At 31.4% G+C, this 27317-nt stretch overlaps 1 protein-coding gene across 3 annotated transcripts; it reads left to right on the forward strand.

Annotated features, from left to right (window-relative positions):
* Window positions 1-21688: 21688 nt before the first annotated feature.
* On the forward strand, window positions 21689-27113 carry LOC114416847 (serine/threonine-protein kinase STY13-like). 3 transcript variants are annotated; one of them, XM_028381891.1, is made up of 8 exons: window positions 21689-21914; window positions 22012-22057; window positions 22288-22543; window positions 23178-23310; window positions 23529-23724; window positions 24604-24728; window positions 26119-26277; window positions 26676-27113. In XM_028381891.1, the coding sequence occupies exons 3-8, from the start codon at window positions 22329-22331 to the stop codon at window positions 26961-26963; spliced, it is 1116 nt and encodes a 371-aa protein (XP_028237692.1). In that variant the 5' UTR covers window positions 21689-21914; window positions 22012-22057; window positions 22288-22328; the 3' UTR covers window positions 26964-27113. The 3 variants fall into 3 exon arrangements, with proteins under 3 accessions (XP_028237692.1, XP_028237685.1, XP_028237701.1); XM_028381884.1 differs by having other exon boundaries at window positions 21689-22057; XM_028381900.1 differs by lacking the exon at window positions 22012-22057.
* Window positions 27114-27317: the final 204 nt, after the last annotated feature.

The raw sequence follows: 27317 nt of genomic DNA on the forward strand, positions 1-27317 counted from the left end.
TGAATAGTTAATTCATAGTTTGACCCCATACAAATGGTTTGGAAACTCATGTAACATATAATCACAACCAAAAACAAGTTAATTTCCTGGATTTGTAGCTAGTAATTTCTAAGCATGGTTATAGAACTGTCACCAAACGATGACAATAACTAGATAAAAACAAAAGATAACGCACTCTAGTAATTTCTAAGGATTTGTAGCTACTTATCAATAAACACTTCAAGAGAAAAATGATGAAAGAGTCTAACCAACCTGTAGGTTTAATAATAAAACTAAAAACTCAGATTGATTAAATTGCCCAAATTATTCAGTAACTCACTATTTAATTTAGCTCGCAAGACCAACAAGCATTAACCAAGATTAAAAAAAATATTATTGCCTAATTTTTTTTGTCTTGGTTTCATTCCTTCAATCCAACAAGCACTAAGAAAACTCTAGCACCCATCATCAACCAACAAAGAACCATATAAAGTAAAACTTGATAAGTAGTTATTTCATGAGAAAATACAAAAATATAATTTCATTATATATTATTTTATAACGCAAGTACACAACTATAAAGCTTGATCAAAGGGAGGTTATGGTTTCCTGTAGAAATTTGATAACACAAGTACACACCTAGAAATGTTTTAAAAGGAGAGGTTGAATTAATTATTAATGTGCCTTGACTAATTAAAAAATTATCTTTCTTAATGTTAATAGATTCAACTAGGCTTTTACTACTAAGTTAAGAAAGTAAAAAACAGAAACAGAAACTTAACCAAAAGTAAAAGCGGCAATTAAAAGTACACAGCGGAAATTAAAGAGTGTAGGGAAGAAGAAGACAAACACAAGATTTATACTGGTTCGACAACAACCCGTGCCTACATCCAGTCCCCAAGCAACCAACGGTTCTTGAGATTTCTTTCAACCTTGTAAAATCCTTTACAAGCCAAAGATCCACAAGGGATGTGTCCTCCCTTGTTCTCTTTGAAAAACCAAGTGAATGTACCCTCCATTTGAACTGAACCACAAGAAATGTACCATCTCTTGTTCTCAGTATAATAACCCAAGTAGATGTACCCTCTACTTGTACCACAAAGGATGTACCCTCCAATGTGTTAGGACAAAGAATTCTCAAGCGGTTAGTCCTTTGAATCTTTGTAAGGGGAAACAAAAGATATTTCAGGCGGTTAGTCCTTTGAATTCTCTTGGAAGAGGGAGAATGGAGATACAAAAGAACTCAGACGGTTAGTCCTTCGATTCTTTTGGCAAGAGGGAGAAGTGAATGAAGAAGAAGAGTAGCACAAGTTTTTGGTCAATGAACTTTTCTTGAAAGAGAAAGTATTGAACAAAAACTCTTAGAAAGATGAAGAAAAATGAATCAGAAAGTTCTGTAAAAAAAACGTTATTAAAATTCATGTCATGGTCACATATTTATAATCATTTGATGACTCAAGTTAAAGTTTGTGACTCTTGACAATTTCTTTAAAACTAGTCACCTTTTAAAAATTGTGACTCTTTTGAAAACTAGTCACTTAAAAAGTTGTGACTTTTGAAAATATCTTCAGAAACAAGTCACTTTAAGAATTGTGACTTTTGGAAATTTATTTTTTGAAATCAATCACTGGTAATCGATTATCATCAATGTGTAATCAATTACACATCAACAGATGTGACTCTTCATGTTTAAATTTGAAAATCAAAATGTTTAGAAACTCTGGTAATCGATTACAAGTATTGTGTAATCGATTACACAAGTTTAAAATGATTTGAAAATATTTTATCACTAGTTGTGACTTTTGAAAGTTGAAATCTAATGTTTTAAAATATTGGTAATCGATTACATGATTATGGTAATCGATTACAGCTTTGTAAATCTGTTTTGAAAACAATGTTGGCTACTGGTAATCGATTACTAGCTTCTGGTAATCGATTACCAGAGATTAAAACTCTTTGGTAAAAGATTTTGTGAAAAATTCTTGTGCTACTCAATGTTTTGAAAAAAAAAATTAGTACTTATCTTGATTGAGTCTTCTCTTGATTCTTGAATCTTGAGTCTTGAATCTTGATCTTGATTATTCTTGAATCTTGATTCTTGAAACTTGATTGTTCTTGAATATTGAATCTTGAAATTTGATTGTTGAAGCTTTTTGACTCCTGATTCTTTGGAACATGCTTAACTCTTAATTCTTTGACATCATCAAAATAATCTTGGAAGGCATTGCTTCCACAGAATAAAGCTTTGAATGTCAAAGAGCAGAGAACAGAATCAAATGGGAGAATCAAAGCTTCAAACGGAGAAGATGGAGACTTCAAACAAAGACAAGAATCACAGCAGGTAAAAATTTTTAAATCAGATTTACCAAATATAAGTTCATTAATTCTTGTGTTGATTGACCATTAAAAACTAAACACATCAGTAATTAACTCTTGAGTAAGGGTATAATTTATGTTAAACATGACATGCTTGTTTGTAAAGATAAAAGCAAAGAGTTTTTTTTTAAGAGAAACTGAAGAATAACTCAATATTCTTCTTTTAAAATCTAAACAATTCATTGCATCCACAATTAAAAATTATATGTATACAGAATTTCAGTGAGAGAAAAGGAATTGAGGACAAAATAAGGACTAATGCAATGTAGTCCACCCACACTAATAACATATTGACACTTAATGTTGGGAAATACCAGCACTATTTCCCTCTCTGTAGACTCAAAATAGGTACTTAGCGCAAATGAAAAAAAAAACAAGAATAGAGAATAGAAGAATGACACCAAGAATTTTTAACATGAAAAACCCTTTCAATGAGAAAGGAAAAAACCACGGAACCAAGCCAGTAAATATCTCTACTATTTAAAAGTAGGATTAGAATGACTCTCTCAATAAGAGAATATCTCTCAACCTCACCCAATAAGGATAGATTACAATTCCTCTTAACCCTCACCAAGTGTGGTAGAAATTAGAACTCACTTTCTCTCAAAGAAGAGTACAAGAATTTTCTTTCTCACTCTCACTCTTGCTTTGCTTTTCCTTGCATGGGATGAGATGGGATGCTCAAACTCTTCACAAGTCTCCCTATTTATAGGAGAGGGGTGTGGCTTTCTTCAAAAATAAGTGGTGGATGCCAATAAATGAGTTACATTCACAAAGTTTCTTGTAACTCTAATATTCAATTTCCTAAGTGGAGTGTGTAAGTCTCAAGGTCAAAGGAACCAATTCCAATCCCTTGGAAAGTGCTCCACAACTTCCTATGCATGCCTGGGAATATGCTCTTCAATTTCCCATGTATTTGAATTTGCATGTTTACTTGAATGTGAACCAACCTTAATTATGGAGGAATTTCCAACACTTAATACAATTAATTCTAGATATATAACTATCACTGTAAGTACCTACACTAAAATACAAAAAGCATGATAAGAACACTCAGTAGAGGATTTTGTTCTCACACACGGTGCCCTTAACCACAAGAAAACCTAGCAATGTCCCTTGACCACACAAAAGAAGTAAGAGAGTGAGAATGCCACTATGTAGAAAGGTTTTGCAGAGAGTGTACACAATAGAGATGTTCACCTAACAAATAGAAATTAAGAGAGATGAGCCATCAATGTTTGATAAGAGAAAAAGTGAGAGAGTGAGACAGATACCCCAACCCCTTTGCACAACTCGAGAACCCCTTCACGCCAACCCCTTTGCACCATACCGAAACCCTATTTCTGCACAACCCAAACCTCTAACTGTAACACTGTGTGCAACACCCTCCCCAACCCCGTAACCCCACCTTAGCCACGCCAACCCCAATACTTGCAACATCATCGCAGGTTTTAATCACAATCTGCCAACCTCAACCTCAACCACATCAGAGAGAAACGCAAAAAAAGGAGGAGAAAGAGGGATTTTAGTGATTTAGGGATTTAGTAAGAGGGAAATGAAAATAAAAGAGAGGATTATCTAAGTTTATTTTTTTTAGGCAAGGAGGGTGAAAGGGTTAAAAATAAATTTTAAATTTTAAATTATAAATAATCACATATGGCAACTGATTATCAGTTGCCCTTAAGAGTAACTACAAAATCAGTCGCTCATGGCAACTGCAAATTAGTTGATTATATAATCAATAAGTGATTATAAATTATAATAAAAAAAATAAAATTTGTAGAATAAGGGTTATTATTCCTAACCCCAAAATATTATTCTTAACCCCAAATCTTAAAGTTAATTTTTTCATAGAAGGAAAAGTTTTTTGGCAAAAATGTTGGACCAACCCTTTGGGAACTTGTTCCACATTTCTCTCAAAAAGTTATATGAAATAGACATATTGTACGCTGAAATCAGACATTGGAGTCAAAAGTTATGTCATGTTAAACAAAAACCAACAGAAACATGATTCTTTTTTAAAAGTACACAACAGACTCATGTTTCTGTTGCATATATTCGAGGTAAAATACAATGAAATCGTTGAATACTTTTTTAATGGGATGACCTTGGTCAGTTATTAGTGTTATACTTAGGTCCAATGATAGATCCAAAAACAATTTGTTGTGGGGACAATATTCATATCCATAATTAATATTTTAGTTTATGAATCATAGATAAATTTTTAATTTATATTTTTCTACAAAATTTAATTTAGATAAAAAAATTTAAATAATAAATAAATAATTGTTAACATAAATCACATTATAATTAAGTTTATAATAAAAAAATGTGATTAAATATTCAATTTATATTTTGAATTTACAATGAAAAATTAATTATGATTTAAGATTATTTTTAAATATTGATAATTGATTTTGAAAAACAAAACTATTGAAATTTAATTGAAAGATGAAGATAAAAGAAGACAAATTTTAAATGATAGACAATTAAAAATTCAAATATTATATGTGTGTGTAAAGCAAAAGAAATGTATTTTAAAATGAATGAGATATTTTTTTATTAACTACAAATATATTATGTAAAATGCACATAAAATGAAAAGAAATAATAGTATAAATATTTAATTGAGAGAATAAAAAGAGTGAGACTAAAAATAAATTTGTGAGGGTAATATTCTGACTTATTTTATTATATTTTAAATTATAAAAATAAATAATAATTATATATACCTACTGCATAAATAAAAACTAAAAAGTTAGTGGGGACAACTGCCCTCATAATGGTAAACCTATATCCATCTGTGCTTGAGTCTTATTGGGACTTATTGGGCCTTATTTGGCCTTGATTAGGCATTATTGTTATTCTTAGGCCTTAATGAGCCTTAATCAATCATAAGTGTTATATTTGGTCTTTATTGGGCCTTGATTAGTCATTAGTGATATATATGGGTTTTAATGGACATTGGTCAATCATCAAGGGTTTACACTTGGGCCTTACTAGGCCTTGATCTTATAAGTATTACACTTGAGTCTTATTGGGCCTTCATTAATAATTAGTTGGGTCTTAATGGGCCTTGATCAATCATCAATATTACACTTGGGTCATATTGGACTTTCATTGGTCATTAGTGATATACTTAGGCCTTTAATAGGCCTTTGTCAATCATCAGTGGTTATACTTAGGCCTTGGTCAGTCATTAGTATTATTTTGTAGCCTTGATTAGTTAGTCATTATTGTTATACTTGGACCTTAATGTATCTTTGCCAATCATTAGGTGTTACAGTTGGGCCTTATTGGACCTTGGTCAATCATTAGTATTATACTTTGACTTTAATAGGCCTTTGTCAATAATCAAGTGTTACACTGGGGCCTTTTAAGGCCTTGATCAATCGTAAGTGATACAATTAGGCCTTGGTCAGTCATTAGTGTAGTACTTGAGCCTTATTCGGCCTTGGTCATTCATTAGTGTAGTACTTGAGCCTTATTCGGCCTTGGTCATTCATTAGTGTTATACTTGGACCTTAATGGGCCTTTGTTAATTATCAGGTGTTACACTTGGGCCTTATACGGCCTTGATCAATCATAAGTGCTACACTTGGGCCTTAGTCAATCATTAGTGTTATACTTGGGCCTTAATGGGCCTTTGTCAATCATCAAGTGTTACATTTGGGCCTTATCAGGCCTTGATCAATCATAAGTACTACACTTAAGCTTTATTTGGTCTTGGTCAATCATTAGTAGTATACTTGGGTCTTAATGGGTCTTGGTTAATCATCATTCACTAAGTAACAAAACGTTAAGTAACAAAAATGTTTTATTAATTAGTGACTAAAATAAATTCAGTTTTAGATTCAATTAATAAAACAGTTGCCAACTTTTTCGAATTACATTTTAAAAAGTTTGAACCATATTGCAACCGAATTAGCGACTACCTAAGTTGCTACCGAGATATCAGTCACCAATTTAGTCGCTAATTTAGACAAATGACACATGGTATTTTCAATCGCTAAAATTTGTCGCTATGTCATTAATTTTTGTTGGTCACCGATTTTGGTCGCTATTTAGTGTTTTTGTAGTAGTGAAGTCTAAAACACATCCCCACAATAAATAAATTTATGTATTTCTATCAATTGAAGATGGGTGTAAAAATCAGTTGGGCTTCCTTAAATGCTTATAAATTCGGAAAACTTTTTCTGATTTATAACCAATCTTGGAAAAAAAAGTAAATCTAACTTCTTTTGAGTTCTCCCTAACCCTGAGTATTAAGACTTGGAAGAGTTATTTTTCAAGGAAGATGGAAAAACTCCTAAATTTCCCTTCTATTGGCAACATTTTCCATTTAAATTCAAATTTTGTCCTCATTAAATGTTTTCACTAAAAGAAATTAAGGATATTAAGATCATAGGGGGTGGCCTCATGAGATGTCTTGTAAATTCATCTTGGCTATTCCTCATTCAAGTTGTCTTGATCATATTTTGAGTCATGAGTATTTGTTGTATTTGCATAATGTTTCTTTTGTTTGATTATTTGGCTGAGTTCTGACTAATTTGTTTTTTTAGAAGTCATGAAGGGCTATGATTATAAGAGTTTGAGGACCCTTGTTCTTGATGACCAAGTGGATCCTATATTGGACATCGACAAGCAAGGGAAAAGAAAGAGAGAGAAATTCTCCCAAAGTTGACTTAGGAGGAGTTTCAAAGTCTTTGGGTGGTAGCAACTTTGTTGGTGATGATTTTGTTGTTGGTGTTGGCAAACTTGTTCAACAGGATCAAATCATTGATTTGACCAACCAAACCATGCAATTTGACAAAGTGAAAGAGAAAGAAAAGGAGCAAGATAAAGGAAATGAGCAAGAGAAGAAGCAAGCACTAGATAGTAATGTTAACCTTATTGCTCAAGTCGACAATGGTGGCAATGAAAATAACAAGTTAGATTTGAATGTTCAAGTCAAAAACAATGGTAAGAAGACAACCTTTGAAGTTCCCAATCCTTCTCCTTTGCCGCAAGATATGCAAGGTAGTAGCCAAAGTACTCCGACTTTGGTTACTATGCACCGAGAATGTACCAATAAACCTATTATTCACTATCATCAAGGAAAGTTGCATTGATTAGATCATGTCTAAGTGGCTCCAAATATTGTTTTGCTTTGGAATGTTGATCTCACTGGTCCACAGTTTGTTTAATCTTTTGCTGTTTTGAGCCAAAATGATTGAAATATGATGAACTATGTTGGGCTGGTGGAGATTTTGGATGCAACTGAGATCTTTCTTGGCCAAGCGCTTGCTATAGTTTAGAATTGGAAAGAATAGTTGTTGTCTCTAATGAAAAAATTAGAGTGATGCATGAGCAATTGAAAATCATGAAAGCTAACGTTAGTAAGACTAAACAACTTGGAATAGCCTTAGCCAAAAGCAAAGAGTTGGTGACTAAGTTAAAAATAGATTTGGATGAGCATGTTTCTTCAATATCTACCAAGTGTATGGAAAATGACACTTTAAGTATCCGAGTTGTTGCATTGAAGAAAGTTGTTGTATATGCTAAAGTCAAGTTTGACAACTCTTCACAATTTATTGTTAAGAAAGCCAAAAGTAAGAGTGCTAAGGAGGAAAAGAAAAGTGTTAAAGATAAGTTGACATCTACCAATGTGGAGCTTGTCAACTTGAAACAAACTGTTGCAAAATTGGAAAGTGAGTTGCAGGACAAAGACAAAGCCAAATCTGATTTGATTTTTGAATTGGAGGAGGTGAAAAATTTGATTGTTGCCAATCACTGAGAAAGCTTCAAGAAAGCTCAACACCATGTTGTTGTGTTGCTTCCAAATTTTGATTACAAAAAACTTAATGTAAATTGTGATGTAGTTGACGAAGAGATTGTTAGAGAATCTCAACCCTATTCTAATGAAGAAGAGGAAGAGAAAAATGAAGTGGACTCAACTATGGCTAGTTAGTTTCCCAAGATTGTTGTAGTCTTTTTTTGTATTTTGTTTTGTTTTAAGTGTAGGTTTAGTTTAACATTTATGTAACCAATTCTACTGCTTAAGTTAATGTATGAAACTTGTTTTTGAATGAAATGAGAAGTATTCGGTGCATATTTTATGAGTATTCCAAGTAATAGTATAGTTTTTTCGAGTTGCAACAAAAATAAAATATGAGTTAAAATAAATTGTAGAATAAGTAAAGTTAAAGTTGTATAATAAGGTTTGGATACGACCTTTGGAAAGCTGTTTGAAAAAGCTTAAGCAAGGTCCGAAATGACCTTTTGGAGAGTTGTTTGAAAAAACTTAAGGTTCGTATACAACCTTTAGAGAGTTATATGTGTGAATAAAATATAACTCAGAAAAAACATAAGTCTATTATAGAATAGCAACAAAAGTAAATTTATAGAGAATGCAATATCATAATTAAAAAATATGACCTGAACTGAAAGGATTCCATTAGTAGTTTTGATCATAACCAACATGTACATGCAAGATCATCCTTTTACACTGATACCTAGTTGTGCCTCGTTAAAACCTCTTCATCCAAAACCCTTATTTTTTACATTTGGGAAAAAAGACTGAAGTAGGAAAAAGAGTACACCGCCTAGTTTTTGTTATTGTAATAAGGCTTCAAATGGGTTGCATTCCAGGTCTTAGGGATGACCTTTCCTACTAAATCTTCTAGTTTCTATGCCCCATTTTGTAGTAATCTAGTTACTTAAATTGGACCTTCCCAATTTGGTGCGAGTTTTCCTTCTGAGTGGTCTTTTTGAGCTTGACCTCTCATTCTCCAAACCAAGTCACTAGCTATGAAATTTGTCCTTTTTAGTTTTGAGTTATATTTCCAAGTTACCCTTCTTTTACATGTTTCTTCTAGAATTCTTGCTTCATTTTTGAATTCTTCCACCAAATAGATTTCCTTTATTAGAACCTTAACATTTTGCTCTTCATCAAACATTATTCTTCTACATGAAGGCTCACCAACCTTCACTGGAATCATGGCATCAATAGCATAAGTCATCCTGAAAGGTGTTTCTTTCGTGGTTGGTTATGGAGTGCAGTGGTAACCCAAAGTATTCTTGGAAGTTCTTCAAACCATAGACCTTTAGGCACTTTTGACAATTATTTTCTCAACTCGGTCAGAATGGCTTTGTTGGTTGCTTCAGCTTGTCCGTTTAATTGGGGATGCTCAACTAATGAGACGAAGTGCTTCACTAAGAGTTGTTTGAGGAACTCTTTATACCATTTGTCAATGAATTATCTTCCATTATCAATCATAATGGCCTAAGGTAGATCGTGTCTACAAATTATGTTTTTCCATGTGAACTTCTGTACTTTTTGGTGAAATGGTCTATGGAAACAAAGAAGAGCTTGATTTGGCCTTTAGCAAGTGGAAATGGACCGAGTATATCCATTCCCCACATGATGAAAGGCCAAAGAGATAAGATACTATGGAGTTCTTCAGGGGGTGTATGCTAAATGTTGTGGAACTCTTAACACTTTTTGCATTTTTTTATGTAGCCAAGATAATCTATTGGAATTGTTGGCCAGTAGTATCCAACACATATAACTCATGTTGCCATGCTTCTTCCAGTATGCATTCCACAAATTCCTCTATGGATTTGATCCATCACATATAGTGTTTGATCTTCACTGATATTCCCCTTCTAAACAATTTGTTATTTATGACAACATAATGAAAGGCTTAGAATTTTACCTTTTTTGCTTCAATATCTTTCGTAGGTCGGACATTACTGACAAGATAATTCCATATTGGAGATATCCAACCACCTTGGACGACGTGATCAAATAGGATTTAAGTAGCCTCTATGCTTGTTGCCTTTAAAGTTTCATGTATGAAAATCCTGTACTAACCTGATTTCTTGGTGTTATCGAGTCAATATAAGGCATTAGCTTGGTCATTCTTCTCCCTGTCAACATGTATAAGCTCATAATTTTCAAAGTGTTCCAACAACCTTTTGACCAAATGATAGTATTTTTGCATTTGTGTTTCCCTGACTTGGAAAAATTTGTTGATCTATTCAGTGACAAGTTTGGAATCACTCATGCAATTCAAATTTTTTACTCCAACTTCTCTTGCTGCCTTCAGACCCAAAATGAGGGCTTTGTATTTGGTCTGATTGTTTGAATCTTTCCAATGATTGTTCTATTGAGACTCCATTGACATATAAGGTCCATTATCCTTCATTGGTTTCTTCATTGGGAGGGAGCTCAACCATGAAGTCAACTAAGCATTGTCCTTTGATAGGAAGCCTTGGTTCAAATTTCAAACCAAATTAGGATATTTCAACTGACTATGCTACCATCCACCTTGCCAACTCAAGCTTTTCCATAACTTTTTTGATGGGATGACCAATTTTCATCTTGATTTGGTGACTTTGAAAGTAAGGTTTTAGTCTTCTAGTTGAGTTTATCAATGCTAGGGTGAGCTTTTCAATCATTTGGTACATTTTTTCTGCCCCTCTAAGAACTCTTTCAGTGTAGTTGATAGGCTTATGTCTTTTGCCTTCCTCCTGCAAAAGAGCTTAGTTGATTGTCGAGTCAAAATCAGATAAGTAAAATAACAACTTGGCTCCATGAGTTAGTCGAGTAAAAGTTGGTGAAGTTGCAAGGAAAGTTTTTGCCTTTTCCTTCATTTTTGGTATGAAAAAATAGGATAGTGATGCTAATATGCCTATTAACTTTTGAACTACCTTCAAATTATTTGGGCTTCTCATGGCAATCACGATCTCACATTTATCTGGTTTGCTTCAATACCTCTGTAAGTGTTCATGAAAGAATTTGTTGAGTCGTATGTTATGCTTCCTTAATTGAGCAAAGATTTCAGCTAAGTCTTTCGGGTGGTCATTAGGGTCTGAAGTCTTGACTACTATGTCATTAGCGTACACTTCAATATTCTTTCCCAATATCTTTTTGAAAACTTTATCCATTAGCCTCAGATACATTACTCCAACATTCTTCAGTCCAAATGACATGACTTTGTAGTAGAAATTTGCATTTTCAGTGACAAATGTTGTTTTGTCATTGTTTGGAAGGTACATTTTGATTTGGTTGTAGCAAAAAAATTGATCAAGAAAACTCATCATCTAGAAACCACAAGCAGTGTCAACTAGTTTGTCAATGTTGGGTACAAGTTTATCTTTGTTTAGATTTGTGTAATCAACTCATTCTTCATTTGCCATTGGATTTCTTCACCATTGCCATATCGGCATGCCATGTGGAGTATTTGACTTCTTTGATGAAACGAGCTTTGATTAGTTTCTCATATTCTTCTTGGACAACTCGTTTTTTTTCTTCATTGAGTTTCCTCCTTCTATAAGCTACAAGTTTATCTTCAAAAAATATGGAAAGCTTATGGCATACGAAGTTTCAGTCAATGCCTGGCATATCAACAACACTTCAGACAAACAAACTGTTTAAACACTTCTTCAATTTTTCTTTTGAGATCTTTGTCCATTTCCTTCCTGATTTTGGTACATTTGTGAGGTTCCTTTCCGACTTGGAATGAGTTCAACTCTTCAATTGTTGTTGGCTTTTTGTCTTCCTCATTTCTTGATTCAAAATCAACCCAATCGATTGGATATAACTCAACGACATGGTTGACATCCACAACTTTGACCTTTTTGTTCGAGGTTATACACGGTAGGCTAAAACTTGGAGGCTTTTGGCATAACACTCCTGGGCTTCTTTTTTATTTGCTTTGATGGTGATGATATTATGTTTGGAGTTGGGAAATTTCATGGCTAGATGTGGGGTAAAGACAATTGCCCCAAGGGCATCCAGAGAAGGTCGTTTAATGAGAATATTGCATGATGTGTTTGCATCAACAATGATGTATTGGACGAGCACTATTTGAGATAATTTCCCTACTCCAAAGGTGGTCTCAAGTTCCACATAATCGCAGGTATGAACTTGTCCTTTTGTAAAACCAAGTAAAGGTTCTTGATGGGGTTTAATCAGTTTTAGTGAGATATCTAACCTTTTGAAAGCTGACAAGAAAAGCACTCTGGTTAAGCTTCCTTGATCAATCAAGACTTTCTTCACATCCCAATTTGCAATTCTGATTATGATGACCATCAAATCATCTTGGTTAGGATCAACTCCTACAAAATCTTCATTTGTGAATGTTATTGGAGGAAGTGATTTCTTTGCCATGTGTTGTGCTCCTTGAACATGGTTCACATTTTTTGTGGCTCACAAGTGTCTTTTCTAGGCTGATTTTGAAATTCCTCCACCTACAAATCTACCAGTGATGGTGTTTATGACACCACGTCTAACTCCATTTCCTCCTGTTGCTTGGTTACTTTGTTCTGGTTTGTTTCCCCCATGTTCTTGTTTTTCTCCTTGATTACCTATCCACGGCCACCTCTATTACCTCTCATGCCCTTTCCTTAGCCTTTATAACCACCCATGTTGTTGTTAGGGTTGTAGATATAATTATTAAGAGCTCCTTCTAGTATTAATTCTTCAATCTTATCTTTGAGAGCAACACATTCTTCAGTAGTATGACCATAATTAAAATGGTAGCGACAATGTTTAGATCAATATGTTGAGTTAACCAACCTAGCTAAAAGAGGTAGGCAAAAGGTTTCTACATAGAATGCTTCTTCTAGTAAACATGCTCAACTGACGTTCAATAGTGTGTAGTGGTCATACTTTGGAGTCTATTGGAAGATCTTTTGAAGGACTTATCTTGGATGGGTTTAAATTTGTCTTTTTTACTAGATTCTCCTTTTTTTTCTGCTCTCTAGATCGTATTTTTGTTGCAAAATTATAATAGTTCCTCCATTTGGATGATCCTGCTACTTGTGCTCTCAATTCGTCTAAGTCTCTGGGTTGCTTTTTAGAAATACTATCAGCAAATGGTCCTGGCTTCAAAGCAGTGATCATTGAATGTAGAGCAACACCAGGATCAAGGTCTTTGATTTTGACTAAGATGGTTGCATATCCCTCCATGAAGGATCACAAAGATTCATCATTGGATTGATGTAAGTTCACTAGTGCCATATTATGCTCCAAATCGTTGTGCCAATGTTGTAAATGAATCGATGGATCTCAACGAAAAGGCGTTTGTACCATGTCAATGTTGCTTTTTTCAGAGAATTTGGAAAAACCTTGCATAGCACAACATCATCGTTAGAGTATAAATTTACTTAAGTTATGAATTGATAACTGCTAATTATGAGTATATTTTGGGGTTAAATTATATAGGAATTTTTAATTTTTCTCTCCTAATTCTTCCTTTTTGAGCAAATAATTGTTAAATTAACATCATTTAAGCTTTTGTGCAGAGAATATTGAACGTGATGAATTTATGATGCTTAGTGAGTAAAATAAAGCCAAAAAAAGCAAGATAATTAAGCAAAACAGGGTTATTAAGGAAATCAGGCTAATTCAGAAAAGCAAAGGCGGGCTTAGCGCGAGAAGCCCGCTTAGCACTAAACTAATCTTTACCAATAAAAGAATAAGAAAGAAGTAGGAAAAATACACAAAAATTCCAAGAGAATACAATTTCTTATAAAAGGAAAAGGCTAGAAGAAGGAGAAGTAATCATTAGGAGTCATTCCTTCCTTCCATCCCCTTTTCTTATCTTATTTCCCTTCACTAAATATTCCCCTCTTGCAATTGTAAAGTCTTCTATGACTATGAGAGGCTAAACCCCCTTTGTTGGGAATTTGGCAATCAACTACTCTTGATATAATTTCTCTTCCTATCTATTTATGAATATTACATTTGCATTATCTTTTCTTGTGCTTAATATTATTTCTTGTGGCTTGATCACCCATTTGCATAGTAAGTTTTAGGGGTAGCGTTGAGAGACGTTATTTTCTAAAAGAACTGGAAAAGAGTATCTAAATAAAGTCATCACTAGGGATAGGTTGATATTTGTTTAGCTTGTTATACATCTTTATTCTTAATACAATTTACTATTTTAGCTCTACAAAGGGATTTGGGAGAGAAAATATGTGGGGGACCAAAGTTAGAATATACTAATAGATGCAGGTGTAAATTGGAATAATTATAAATAAAGAAAAATCATTAACATTACATCAAAGATTAGCCCTGATAGGCTAAGTTCTCATCATTTCCATCTTCTGAATTTACTTCTATAATATTATTGGGTTCTCTAATTTTTCTGTCTTTAATTAATCGATTTAAATTCTTGTTTTTCTCATAATCTTTTCAAGTCAATTTTCTGTAACTTATTTTATTAATAAACTATTCATCCACCTAAGTACAAACAAAGTCTCTGTGGATTCGACACTCAGACTTCAGTTTTAACTTTACTACTTGGGACGAATTGGTAAACTTGCCAATATATCAACATGAATGCATCAAGGTGCTCCTCTAGATCTGATGTGCCATCATATCTTTTGATGTTTAATGGTTTTTAGGTTATGGGCAGAGGTATATCCATGATTCCATTCACTAACAGGTGTAGTATGACAGCATCATTGTTTAGAGTGAGAGATATGAATCTTGAATGAACTGGTGTTTCTTCTCTTGGATTGTGAGATGAGTATTGAGTACGAGCATGGTTGTGTCCAGTTTCACCATAAGTAGGTATATGATAAGATGGGGAATGTAGGGGTGTTGGTGGTGGTGGTTGTGGTTGAGTGGCAAGTCATTCTCTAAAGGTTGCATTCTCGAATCATAATTGTTGCAATTCTACATCATGTTTTTGTCTCATTGATTCTAAATCAACTTCATTTTTCTTATATAACTACTCCATTTGTGCTTTGATTTCTTGCATTATTGAGGTTTCCGCCATTGTTGATCTCACAAACGAACTATGATCATTTCTCATTGTAGTAACCATCTAGTTTCTGCAGCTGAAGGAAAATTTTTCCTTGGTCCCTCGGTGGGTGTCAAATGTTCTTACCAAGTCCACTAGCCGAGTAGCCCGATCTTTTCCTTCGTCTAGTGTTGGTATGATCTTTGATCTCCTTGTTTCGATGCAGTGGGGGTAACTGTAAAAGGGACTTTGACAAACAAGTTAGTTAAGTCTAAGGTGTTTATATGTATAGAAATGAGTAAAAATGTACCTTCTATATGGTTTAACCAAGTATATATGAAGTAAAGGAGGAGGTTACCTATCGACAATTGCTCCTTACCATTTTATCCCATACCTCCTTAGTAGAGATCATGTTTGGTCATGTTTGAGTATAGGACATATAACCGAGTACATATACACACACATACGCAAGCGCACACACACATACACACGTATTTTAAGAACAATTATAGTTATAATATGTTAATTAGGGACCAATCCATGTTTCTAGTTATGGGAGCAATTGGCCCACTAAGTAATTTTTTTACTTATGAATGTAAAAAATAAAAGAGAAAATAAATTAGTACTAATTTTATCCATTTTATCTTTTTTTTATCGGTAAGAATCAAATATAATGTTAGGAGATTTATTAACTCATGCATTATGCTCAATCAAGTGTGCTCAATCAAGTGAACTAAATCCGCCTGACATATTAGTTTTATCTTTTAAAATTTGTAGAAGCTTAGTTTTATAATATTTTTTATGATGAGATTGTGTATTGTAAAAGCTTATATTATTTTTTGTCAGTAAAGATATTATAAACTATTTATTTGCCCTCATTAAAGAAAATTTTTGGATCTATCACTATTGCTAATATACTCCATTTGGAAAACAAGTGAATATATGTTAATAAATCCCACAAGTATTTCTGTCGTGCACACTTTTTTTTTAGAATGAGTATTTTAACAAGTTATACATGAATATATTTTAAGATTAGTTATAGTTATAATTTACTCACATACTCTTTTTAAAAAACAAGTAACTGAACATTAGCAAACCTATATATAGAAAAGGCGATCAAGTAATTCTAAATTCTCATCATCAAAAGTTATTAAGCCAATTTTCATTATGAAAAAAAAATATTTACCTTATTTATTTATTTTATATTCTTTTTAAACTCAAATAACTATTCTACATAATTGTCCTTGTTTTATTTGATGTATAGATTATTATTAAACTTTCTTTAAGATTCCAATTTAATTTGATCAGCAAAGAATGCGAATAAAAAGCATTCTTAAGAATAGCACAAATGTATAAGGAGCAATGCATAACATCTAAATTAAGAATGCGTATTATTAAGTCATAAGGCGTACGTGTTTGAACTTGATTTTGAAAACTCAATGGACTTGCGCTTGGAAGCTAGTATTAATTTGTCCCTAATTAAGATAGGCATAAATAAGTTTTTGGTTATTGTAAGTGAGTGTTTTTTTTCTTTTTATCTGTGTAAGTTATTTTTAAAATTTTAATTTTTGTAAGTTTATGTCTTTTCATTTTTTATTCTGTAAGATATTTTGTTCATTTTTTATTCTCTAAGTTTAATTTTTTTTAAATTATCATCCTTATAAATGCAAACTTATGATTATAAATTAAAAAAATAAAATCTTACAGAGATCAAAATAAAAAAAAACCCCAGTAATTAAAATTAAAAAAAATAACTTTCAGAGATAAAAAAAAAAAAAAAAAAGCACTGCTTACATAGACCAAAACATATTTAATCCGTTAAGATATTATGAATTGTTCCTTACATTTGTGTTCTTCTGCTTTACATGATTAGAATAGTGCATGCTTCTACGCAATAACCGTAGCCTTCTGATTTCTTCTATGTTAATTGTATGGTAGGGTTTGGTGCTCAGCTACATAATTTCGAGCTGCAGGTTTCTTAACCACCTCAAACTTATACGTTGATTGGTTGCCAATATGTTAACACAGACAAGAAGAATGGTCCCTCAACTATTAAATATAATTGTGAAATTGAAAATCATGTTTCTGGACGTTAACTTATTGAAAGCCATTACACAAAAGTCACAAATTATTGATAAAGAAAACCATATACTTTTCTTTAGAAAAGAGTTCGTTAAACTTGTGTTTCGGGTTATAGTGCATGCATTGAATTGAATAGATCAAGAAAACAATTGAAAGTGATATGAAAATGAACAGTGCATTTTAGAAAGGATGATTCCGATATAATCACTAATTCAATTGTTATGTATTTTTCATCATATTATTGAGACAAAGTAACTATAATATAGTTGATGATTAATATTTATCAAAAAATTTAACTAATAGGAGCACACTTATAGACTTACCTAGATAGGAGGGGTGGGGTCGGGAAAGGCTTCCCTTGTTTTGTTTTTTTTAATCTAAATTTTTTAATATATACAATATATAATATTTTAATAATAAATTAATTACTTTTATTTGAAGAGTTTGATTATAAGAATAATAATATTTAAAGTGTGTTTGTTTCCTGGATTAAAAGCCTATTCACAAGAAATGTAAACATGAGAATATAACATTTATATGTTTTATTACAAGTTTTGAAAATTTATTCCCAAAGTATTATTGATTTTTAGGAATGTAGTAACTTTCTTTTTATTGTGTTTTTCTGTACTTTTATTCTCATGAAGAGAAATGGGATATTCTTATTGGAAATATAAAAAATATTCATTTAATACATGTGTAACTTTTATTTTTACTTTTTTTAGTTAAATTATTTTGAATCTTAACAAATAATCTCTGAAATAATATATGTAACAAAAAAACATCTTAAATATACTCAAAAATAACATTCCTAGTTATCATATTCCTAAAAATATAAATATGATTTTTGTAAATATAATATCATTCTATGAAACAAATGTCTCCTTGAGTATTAGTTATCTATTTTATTTTTTTTATTTTACTTTGTGACAAAATATTTATCTCTTTTTTATAGTACTCATTGTGAAAATAATAACATTTTTCCTCCTTTAAGACAAATATACTTCTTTTTTATCGTCTTCATTGTAAAAATAATTATCTTTCTTTTTTAAATCAAAATATTCAAGTGTTATTTATTTCTTTTTTAAATATTTTTTCCTTTTCTAATCTATTTTCAAGATATAAATATTTATATTTACAATCAAATGACTTTATTATCCATGTAAAAAAAGGTACCAAAAAAATGACTTCATTATCCTTCTTTATTGATTTAATAATAATTGATTTGAAAAATTAAATGGTATTTGCACTCAAAAAATATAACATTGAGACAAATAATTATTACTCCCTCCCCTGGTTTATTATAATTGTCGTGTAAGCAACGACAAAGCTTTGTAGGAGTGGAAGGGGGCATGGCCCCCCAAGACTTTTTTATAGTTTTATTATATATATTAAAAATATTTGTGTTAATTATTTTTAATAAAAAAGTATAATATTAAAAATTATCTATATTATATAATTTTTTAATAATATTTTCTAATACTAATAATTATTAATTTTAACTTTTAAACTATTTTTTAAAGTTTCTTAGTTATTAATTATTAAGTATTTTAAATCATTGAATAAACATAGAATAACACTTTAATTGAAAGTAATTTTTAGTTAATTTCTTTAATATTATTTTCTTATAGATATTTTTACATTAATACTAAGTTTTTGCTTTTGATAACATTAGTACTTATTGAACTATATGAATCAATTGTATTTTTATAATATATGTTTGTTTTATTTTTCAAACTTACTTTTTATTACTTTTATATTCTCATTTTGTATAGAAAAGTTTATATGATATAACTTAAACTTATAAATTTTCTTATTATTGGGCTTTTTCTTGTAATTTTTTTATGTAAATTTAATTTGTTTATAATTTTTATGATCTTCTGAAAAGTTTTGTCTTCAGGTTTTGCTATGATTTTGGAAAAAAAAATATGACCATTTTTTAAAATTTCTTGAAAATCCATTGAAAATTTTCAAATATTATGTCTATTCTCATATAAACTTTATTATATAGAAAATAACTTAATTTGTCTTGCAGATTTTTTTTTTAAAAATTAAACATAAATTCTTCATTTTTCATTTAGTAGTATAAAAGTAATAAATTCACAAAAATAGTTTAGCATTAATTCTTGTTAAACAACTGAAGAGTGTTATTTACTTCAAAAAAGAATGTGAAGAGTGTTATTAATAAAATAGAAAAAAATGTACTGATATCATAAAAATAATTAAATATGAAAAATAAATGTTTACAAAATATCAGTAAAACTTTAAAAATACCCATAATAGATAATATTACAAAAAATATTATTACACTTAATTTATATATTGTAAGCTTAATTATTTTGGTGCTTCTAAATTGTTTCGTCAAGATCTTCCAGTGCGGGTAAGAAGAAAAAATAAGTTCCAAAATAATTATTATTTTAAATTTTTAATGTAATATTAATTATCTTTTTCAGTTACATCTCTTATAATGTTAATGATAAACAACAAAAAGTAAAAATGAATTAATGATGATAAGGTTAATTTTATAAAATTATTTTATTTTATCTATTTATTAGTTTTTTTTATTTATATAAAATAACCTAAAACGACAATTATAATGGGAGACAAATGGAGTAATATAGGATACATACCTAATTTAGTTCGTGAAATTGTGAGTCGATGACAAATTGGTTCCTAGAAGATGAAAAATCTAAATTTAGTATTTGAATGTATAAAAAGTGCAACAAAGGATCTTGTTGTTAGGTTGATGAAACTATTTTATTATTAAGTTATAATGTTCAAGGATCAATTTTATAATAAGTTGTATTCTTTGATAACTAATTTTAGGGGTGTTTGTAGGCCGATTTGGACTGGTTTTGGCAAAATTCAAGACTCAACTCAATCAAATTTCATCGATTTGGTTCGGTTTGATTTTCACAATTTTTTTAAACCCAACCCAACCCATTCATGAACGGTTTGATTCAGTTTGGACCAATAAATTACTTATTTAAATTTTATTTTTTTCCTTAGAATTACTATTTTATATCATGATTCATTCACATATACAATATAATTAACACAATATTATCAAATGTTTGAAAATAGTAAAATTGTTTCATTTAATATCACTAACCTAATATTCTAAAATAGACTAATACAAGTTAAAACAAAATATTATTCGATGAGACTTACTCTGAATCAAACTTATTTCTTACAAACTAATTTCTTGTAATAAGCTTTAGTATAACCAAATTTGTTGCAACCAAATTTAGTGAAACAAATAAACAAAATATGATATAGTAATATTATAAACATGACTGCAAAAATAAATATGAAAAACAATGAAACAAATAACATATACTTAAAAGTAATACCTTAAGAAGTTATAACACTAGTAGTTCAGTTCGATTTTAATCGAATCTATAAATAACAATATTTAAAATCAAATCAAACAATTTTAAAATTTTTGATCGATTCAGTTCGATTTTGATCGAATTTATAAATTTAAACATGTGATCTAACCCGTGAACATCCCTAACTAATTTGACATTAAGTTATAAAATTTGAATCATTAATTCGAATTTATAAAATTTAAATCTGTATCCGTGAATGTCCCTAATTAATCTAACATTAAGTTGTAAAGTTTAAAAACTGACTTCTACATGATTTGTAAGATCAATATGTCGCATTTTTTATATATTCTAAACTTAAATTCAAATTTTTTTATCTTTTAAGAATCACCATTTATTTACACTTTTAAAAACAAAAATGGATATAAATATACAACATTGTGGTTCAAGTTTCCAAAAGTTTGAAATAATTTTATTTTATTTAATGCATTCAAACCCGCACGTGGCAAAATTTTGTGGATAAGAAGCTCGGAGCCGTGTAAGCCGACCTGAGCCGGCCTAACGGTGATGTCTGTCTCCACACTGACTCCACACCAACAGCGTCCAAATCGGCAACGTCACTTTCTCATGTCCACGTGTTTTTCTGTCATACGATAATGCCTCATTATTTAATTACACTTTCATTTTTCCTTTGTTTTTATTTAATTATTTATTTTTTCTTAAATTATTTTAAATGATTTAATTTGATCTTCAAATTTTTTAAAAGTTTAATTTAATCTTTAAATTTTTTAAAATTTAAACCAAATTAATTTATTTTTAAGAATTTAAAAATCAAAGCTTTTAAAAATGATCAAAATGACTTGTTTGATAATTTTTTAATTTGGTTTAAAAAATAAAATAAAGGAAAAAAACTTTTTTAAAAAACAAATGACTGAAATGAACGAAAGATAAAAAATAAAACATCATATTGAATTTTTTAAGATAAAGAATAAAAAACAAAAAAATAAGATAAAAACTTTAAATTAAATTTTTTAAATATTTAAAAATTAAATTAAATCATTTAAAATAATTCAGGAGTAACTTGATAATTAAGCTTTTTGTTTATTTTTCCAAATACATAAATGAAAAACGAACACTTGACATTTTTTGATACACTTTGAAGTTGAACCCTCTCTCGTCGGAAGAAAGAAGGAACATGTCCTCTTCGGAGAGAGAAAGTGAAAAACGAAAACGACCCCGTTTTAGATAGAGAAAGTAAACTAAAAAAAATTGCTGCTTACTTTTTTTTTCCTACTTTTTTATGCTGGTTTTGGTGACTTGGGGTGGTTTAGAAGAGTTTTAAAAACATAAACTGGGAGGCGAAATTTTGTGGGGTGTGTGTCAATTTTCTCAGGAAATTTTGTTTGCGTCTGTTGTAAGTTACTTTCTTCTTCTTTTTTTTTTTCTTTCCTCATTTTTTTTAAAAAAATTGTTTGATGGGTTTCTTTGGATGAACTTCAAACGGTGGCCAGCTTCTCAATGAAGCAAAGGTTTGAAAGAGGGGAACATGCTACATGGGTGAGCACAATATATGAAAAAGATTTGGTTTTTAATGTTTTTTGAAGGTGGGGGTGGCAGTGCATGATTGATTTTGGATGAAGGGGATTGTTAGCTGTTAGAAGAAAATTTTGGTTTTTTACTTTTTTTCCTTTTACTTTGGAGTTGTTGTTTATGTTGGAAGGAAGATTCAGGGGAGGTGGGTTTATTTTTTGTTTTAAGAGTTTTTTTTTCTTTCTAATTCTTGGTAGGTATTGAAATGAGGGACTTGGTTATAGTTTAAGGGTGCAGCATGAGTTACAGAGAAAGAAACAAAGGGAAAGGAGAAGAGAAGGAATATGAGAACAGTACTACTAGAGGATTGGATTCAAAATCAGTGAGTCACAACAATGGTTCAATAGAAGAGGAGCTGCTAACAATTGATGAGAATCTTCTGATTGACCCCAAACTGTTGTTTATTGGGTCAAAAATTGGAGAGGGGGCTCATGGGAGGGTTTATGAAGGAAGGTCAGTGAGGCAAAGCTTAGAATGTATTGTGTACCTTTAAATTTTCAATTTTTATATTTTATTTATTTATTTATTTGTCAGTTTATGTCAACAAAACATTTGCTCAGAAGAGCAGTTAAAGATGATCATTTTTCTTGCATGGAATCCGCAGCAGTAGTGGGACAATTGTGTAGGATTTTCACTATTATGTATTAACCTGTAATTCATAACTGTATAATGATATCTACTGGAATTATTGTATTCAGATGGTGAATAACAGCTGAAAAGTCAATGCTTGCTTTGGTTTAACTCATAGAGTGTTTGATCTCACATCCTAAATGTGGGTTTTCATGTCTACTGAGAAGCAAATAGTTACAGCTTCCTCATTTTGTAGCATAATTGCCGTGATTTCTAGTTTTGTAATGAGTTTCCAAACACGCGTTAAGTTCCAAACAAACATGGAGATTTTACTAAAGAACTTCTAACTCTGAACATTTTACTTTTGTTCCAATGATATCATTATTTGTGGTTACTGTTAAAAAGATTATATTGCTATTGAGTGGTCGATTCAACTGTATAATTTTGTATATACCCCTAGTGGTTTGCTGGCAGCTAGAGTCCTGGTTTATGTAGTTGTAGGTTAATAATTTTCCAGGTATAGAGATCAGATTGTTGCGATTAAAGTTCTGCATCGTGGGGGTACTTTGGAAGAAAGAGTTGCCCTTGAGAATCGTTTTGCTCGGGAAGTTAATATGATGTCTCGTGTCCACCATGAGAATCTGGTGAAGGTGAGTAGAGGCTTTGTTTGTGATATGTCTGCAATTTTCTTATTATCTATATCTGTATCTTCTTAGTATCATTTGTTTCACAAATGACATATATATGTATAGTATAGTTTGAAGTTTGAAGTATAAATGTTATGGTATTTTGGCATTTATGCTATTATAGGACTAATGAATGCCTATTATTGAAGATAAAGCTTTTATTTATTTATTTATTTTTGCAGTTTATTGGAGCTTGTAAGGATCCTCTCATGGTGATTGTTACAGAGATGTTACCCGGGTTGTCGCTGCGAAAATATCTGACCACCATACGCCCTAAACAATTGGACCCTTATGTGGCTATAAAGTTTGCCCTTGATATTGCTCGAGCCATGGATTGGTTACATGCCAACGGAATCATACACAGAGATCTGAAACCCGGTTGGTACCTTTTATGTGCATATAGTGCATTATTATCTGTAATGTTTTTTATCAGCTTAATCTTTGTTGTATATAACTGATTATCTGTAATGGCTAAATTTTATTTAATGTTTGTTGTTTTATTATGGATTGCAAGGATTTGGTTCAATTATGTTGCTCTGCTATATGTTGGTCTTTCTATTCAATACTGGAGGGCATTGTGAACTTTGTCCTGTAGTTCTTTTTTTTCCTTGTGTCTATACTCTCTGTTCATATAATGAAGCAATATTTTAAATTGTTACTCTTGGTACTTGAAAGTTAGTCATTCTTGTTATTGCAGGAACAGAAGAAAATTCCTCTTATTTAAACATCAGGATTTGCTTTAGGAAAATTCATACCTGAAAGTTGTTATCAATAGTATATATAAATCTGTCCAGCCACCAAACAAGTTCTACATGTCAACAACTACACTCTCACTTTTTACTTTTTATTTTATTGCATTTTAAAAAGCAATTCCTGTTTGCTTTTCCTGCCCGTGAATAGCTTGGGCACAGTATTCTAGTTTTTTATAGTGGTGGCAGTATGCCCTATATATTATCTGGTTGCTGCTTCTGTCCTGTAATGCTTTTTTTAAAGCCAAATTTCGTTCAAAGTTTTTAACTTTTTGTGAAACTTGTTTACTATCCTCTCTGCAAATCATGAAAAGGAAAGGAAACTTTTAACTTCATGTGAAAATACATACATTACCATGTATTTCTGGGTTGGAGCTTTTGCTCTATATGACAGTTAATCATAATAGTTTTTGACATTAATGTTTTAAGTTTGAAATATATGTCTATACTGATTGTTTCTAGTAGTCTGACTCACTTGAACAATTGTTTTCAAATTTTTACCATGTAGACAATCTGCTGCTCACAGAAAACCAGAAGTCAGTTAAACTTGCTGATTTTGGTCTGGCAAGAGAAGAATCTGTGACTGAAATGATGACTGCAGAGACTGGAACTTACCGTTGGATGGCACCTGAGGTGTGTTGTGCTGTGTGAATATGATTTTATCATTCCATTGACAATTATCCAAAAAATTTCACTGAAGGGTCAAATAAAGCTTGTATTTATTTGGTGCTTATTATCTTATCTCATCATTACTATTAGTGTAAAGTGATAATTTATTGTACTAATGTGATATCAGACAGTAAAGTTGTGCCTTGGTGACTTGTTGGTCATGGGTTCGAATCCGGAAACAGCCTCTTTGCATATGCAAGAGTAAGGCTGCGTACAACATCCCTCCCCCATACCTTCGCATAGCGAAGAGCCTCTGAGCAATGGGGTACGAAGTTTTAATGTGATATCAGACAGATTAGTGGCAGTCTTACTTTAAATCACCACTCATCAGGTTGCAGAGACCTGAACTAATATGCAGGACACTAGAAACTGGCAATGATATGCACAAGCAGTATTTCAGTTTAGATGTGTGGGGTTTTCCAGAGACATGGACTGAGCAGTTTATCAGTCTTTATTTGAAAGAGTTCATGTAGTTCCTCCTGAATTATATATAAACACTACATTGCATCGAAGTGGATGTTGACAGTAATCAGTAGAGTAATTATAGTTTTTTCATTTATTTAGTTGAGTCCATTCCACTGTTACCAACTTGTTTCTTTTAAATTTCTTTCAAGGAAAGAGCTCTTAAATCAAGTAAGTTCTTTCTCTAGCCATAAAAAATACATTTATCAAATTGGAATTAAATGTCCTGCTGTTAGTACGTACTTAGGATCCTTCAAAAGCATATATTTGTTCAATAAAATATATTTGGTAGTCTTTACTTTTGTGATTCAGTCCATTATGAGATGTATTCTGGATTCCTGTGTCATAGGCCTGTTACAAATGTCTATAGCAGAAGAGTCAAAGTTAGGCCCAACTATTGAGAGATTTGGCACAATAAAATTATTCCATTTTGTGTTACATTTTATATAGAGTTGTCAGTCGGCTAACTAACTCAACTGCTCAGTAACAAACTAAACTAACTAGAATTCAGTAGTTATTTTATCCTAACACCAACAGCAGTAGCATGTTGGTGTATGAGAGGTGGAATTCAGTTACGGAAGAGGATGAAATCCTAACAGAATCATGAAGGTGGCGCAGAGGCAGTGGATGGGAGGATGAGGGGATTTGGGAATCCAAGGGAAGTAAGGGAGAGTAACAGACCATAAGAAGATGGAGTGAGAGAAGGGAGGGGTTAAGGAAAAATTAGTAAAGGATTTGGGAGGGTGAGCTGTGCTAGTTGTGTAATGAGCTTGGCTCCCCCAGCTTCTTTTTTTTATATATAATAATATTTACATATTCCCAATTCCAACACTGACATGTAGGCAAGTTTATATTTGTAAAGATATGTTTTTGATAGCTTGTGTATTTACAGTTATACAGTACTGTGACATTGTGTCAAGGTGAGAAAAAGCATTACAACAATAAGGTTGATGTCTACAGCTTTGGAATTGTGTTGTGGGAGCTACTAACAAACCGCATGCCTTTTGAAGGAATGTCGAATTTGCAGGCTGCTTATGCTGCTGCATTTAAGGTATATAATTTGACATAACATGGTCATCATTTCAATTGACTGGTTGTCAAGTTTATGCAAATTAGAAATTCTTCCATGGATTTCTCTATTGTGATACGTGGATCACCATAATGGATTATGCCTCATTATAACTTGTGTCATTTATGCCCTGTTGTTGAAGGATTAAAGTTTTATCGTTTTTGGAACTTCTGACAAGATATTACAATGATGGAAAAAGTAGCCAAATTTTTTGGCACAAAGTCATCAAAATTTGTTATTCCATTGTCCATATTTATATAAAGAATACCCTTTTTCTGTATTTCTCTTTATTTTTTTTGTTGAATTCTGTATTTCTCTTTATAATCATATGGTATTGGATTTGTTGATAATCATAACATGGTTTACATTTGAGTTTGCAGCAAGAGAGGCCTAACCTTCCTGATGATATATCTCCTGACCTTGCCTTTATCATACAATCATGCTGGGTTGAAGATCCTAACATGAGACCAAGCTTCAGTCAGATTATCCGCTTGCTCAATGAGTTTCACTTTACACTCCAACAACCATCCCCTTCAATGCCGCTAGAACCTGAGAACGAACCTGAGGCTATAACAAGTAACGGTACCATAACTGACTTTTCTACCCGAAATAAAGTAAAGTTTTCGTTTATTCGGCACTTGTTTTCTTCCAAGAGGACCAAAAGCTAACTGTGAGAGTTGGAAATTTTTTTAAAAAATTCCTTTTGCTGTAAATAAAAGAGTTCTCATAGCAGCTTTTACAAGTAATCATTTAAGGTGTAGAATGATGTTGATAAACTTTTTGAAAGAGTAAGGAAATAGAAAGGTTTGTTTATATTATGCACTTGAGCTTGTTGTGTAAGAACAAGTTGGTTTAGATATTTGCCTCCATTCTAAGACATGTTTTTAATTACTGTGAAGCATTTCATTGTATATAGTAGTTGTATCCAAGGAGTGTTCATTAATTTGTTTGTGTTAATTGACTGAATGTCAATTTTAAAACTTATATGATTATAGTATATATGATGATGATGCACGTTGCTT

The sequence above is a fragment of the Glycine soja genome, chromosome 1, assembly GCF_004193775.1.
Source record: "Glycine soja cultivar W05 chromosome 1, ASM419377v2, whole genome shotgun sequence".
NCBI lineage: Eukaryota > Viridiplantae > Streptophyta > Magnoliopsida > Fabales > Fabaceae > Glycine > Glycine soja.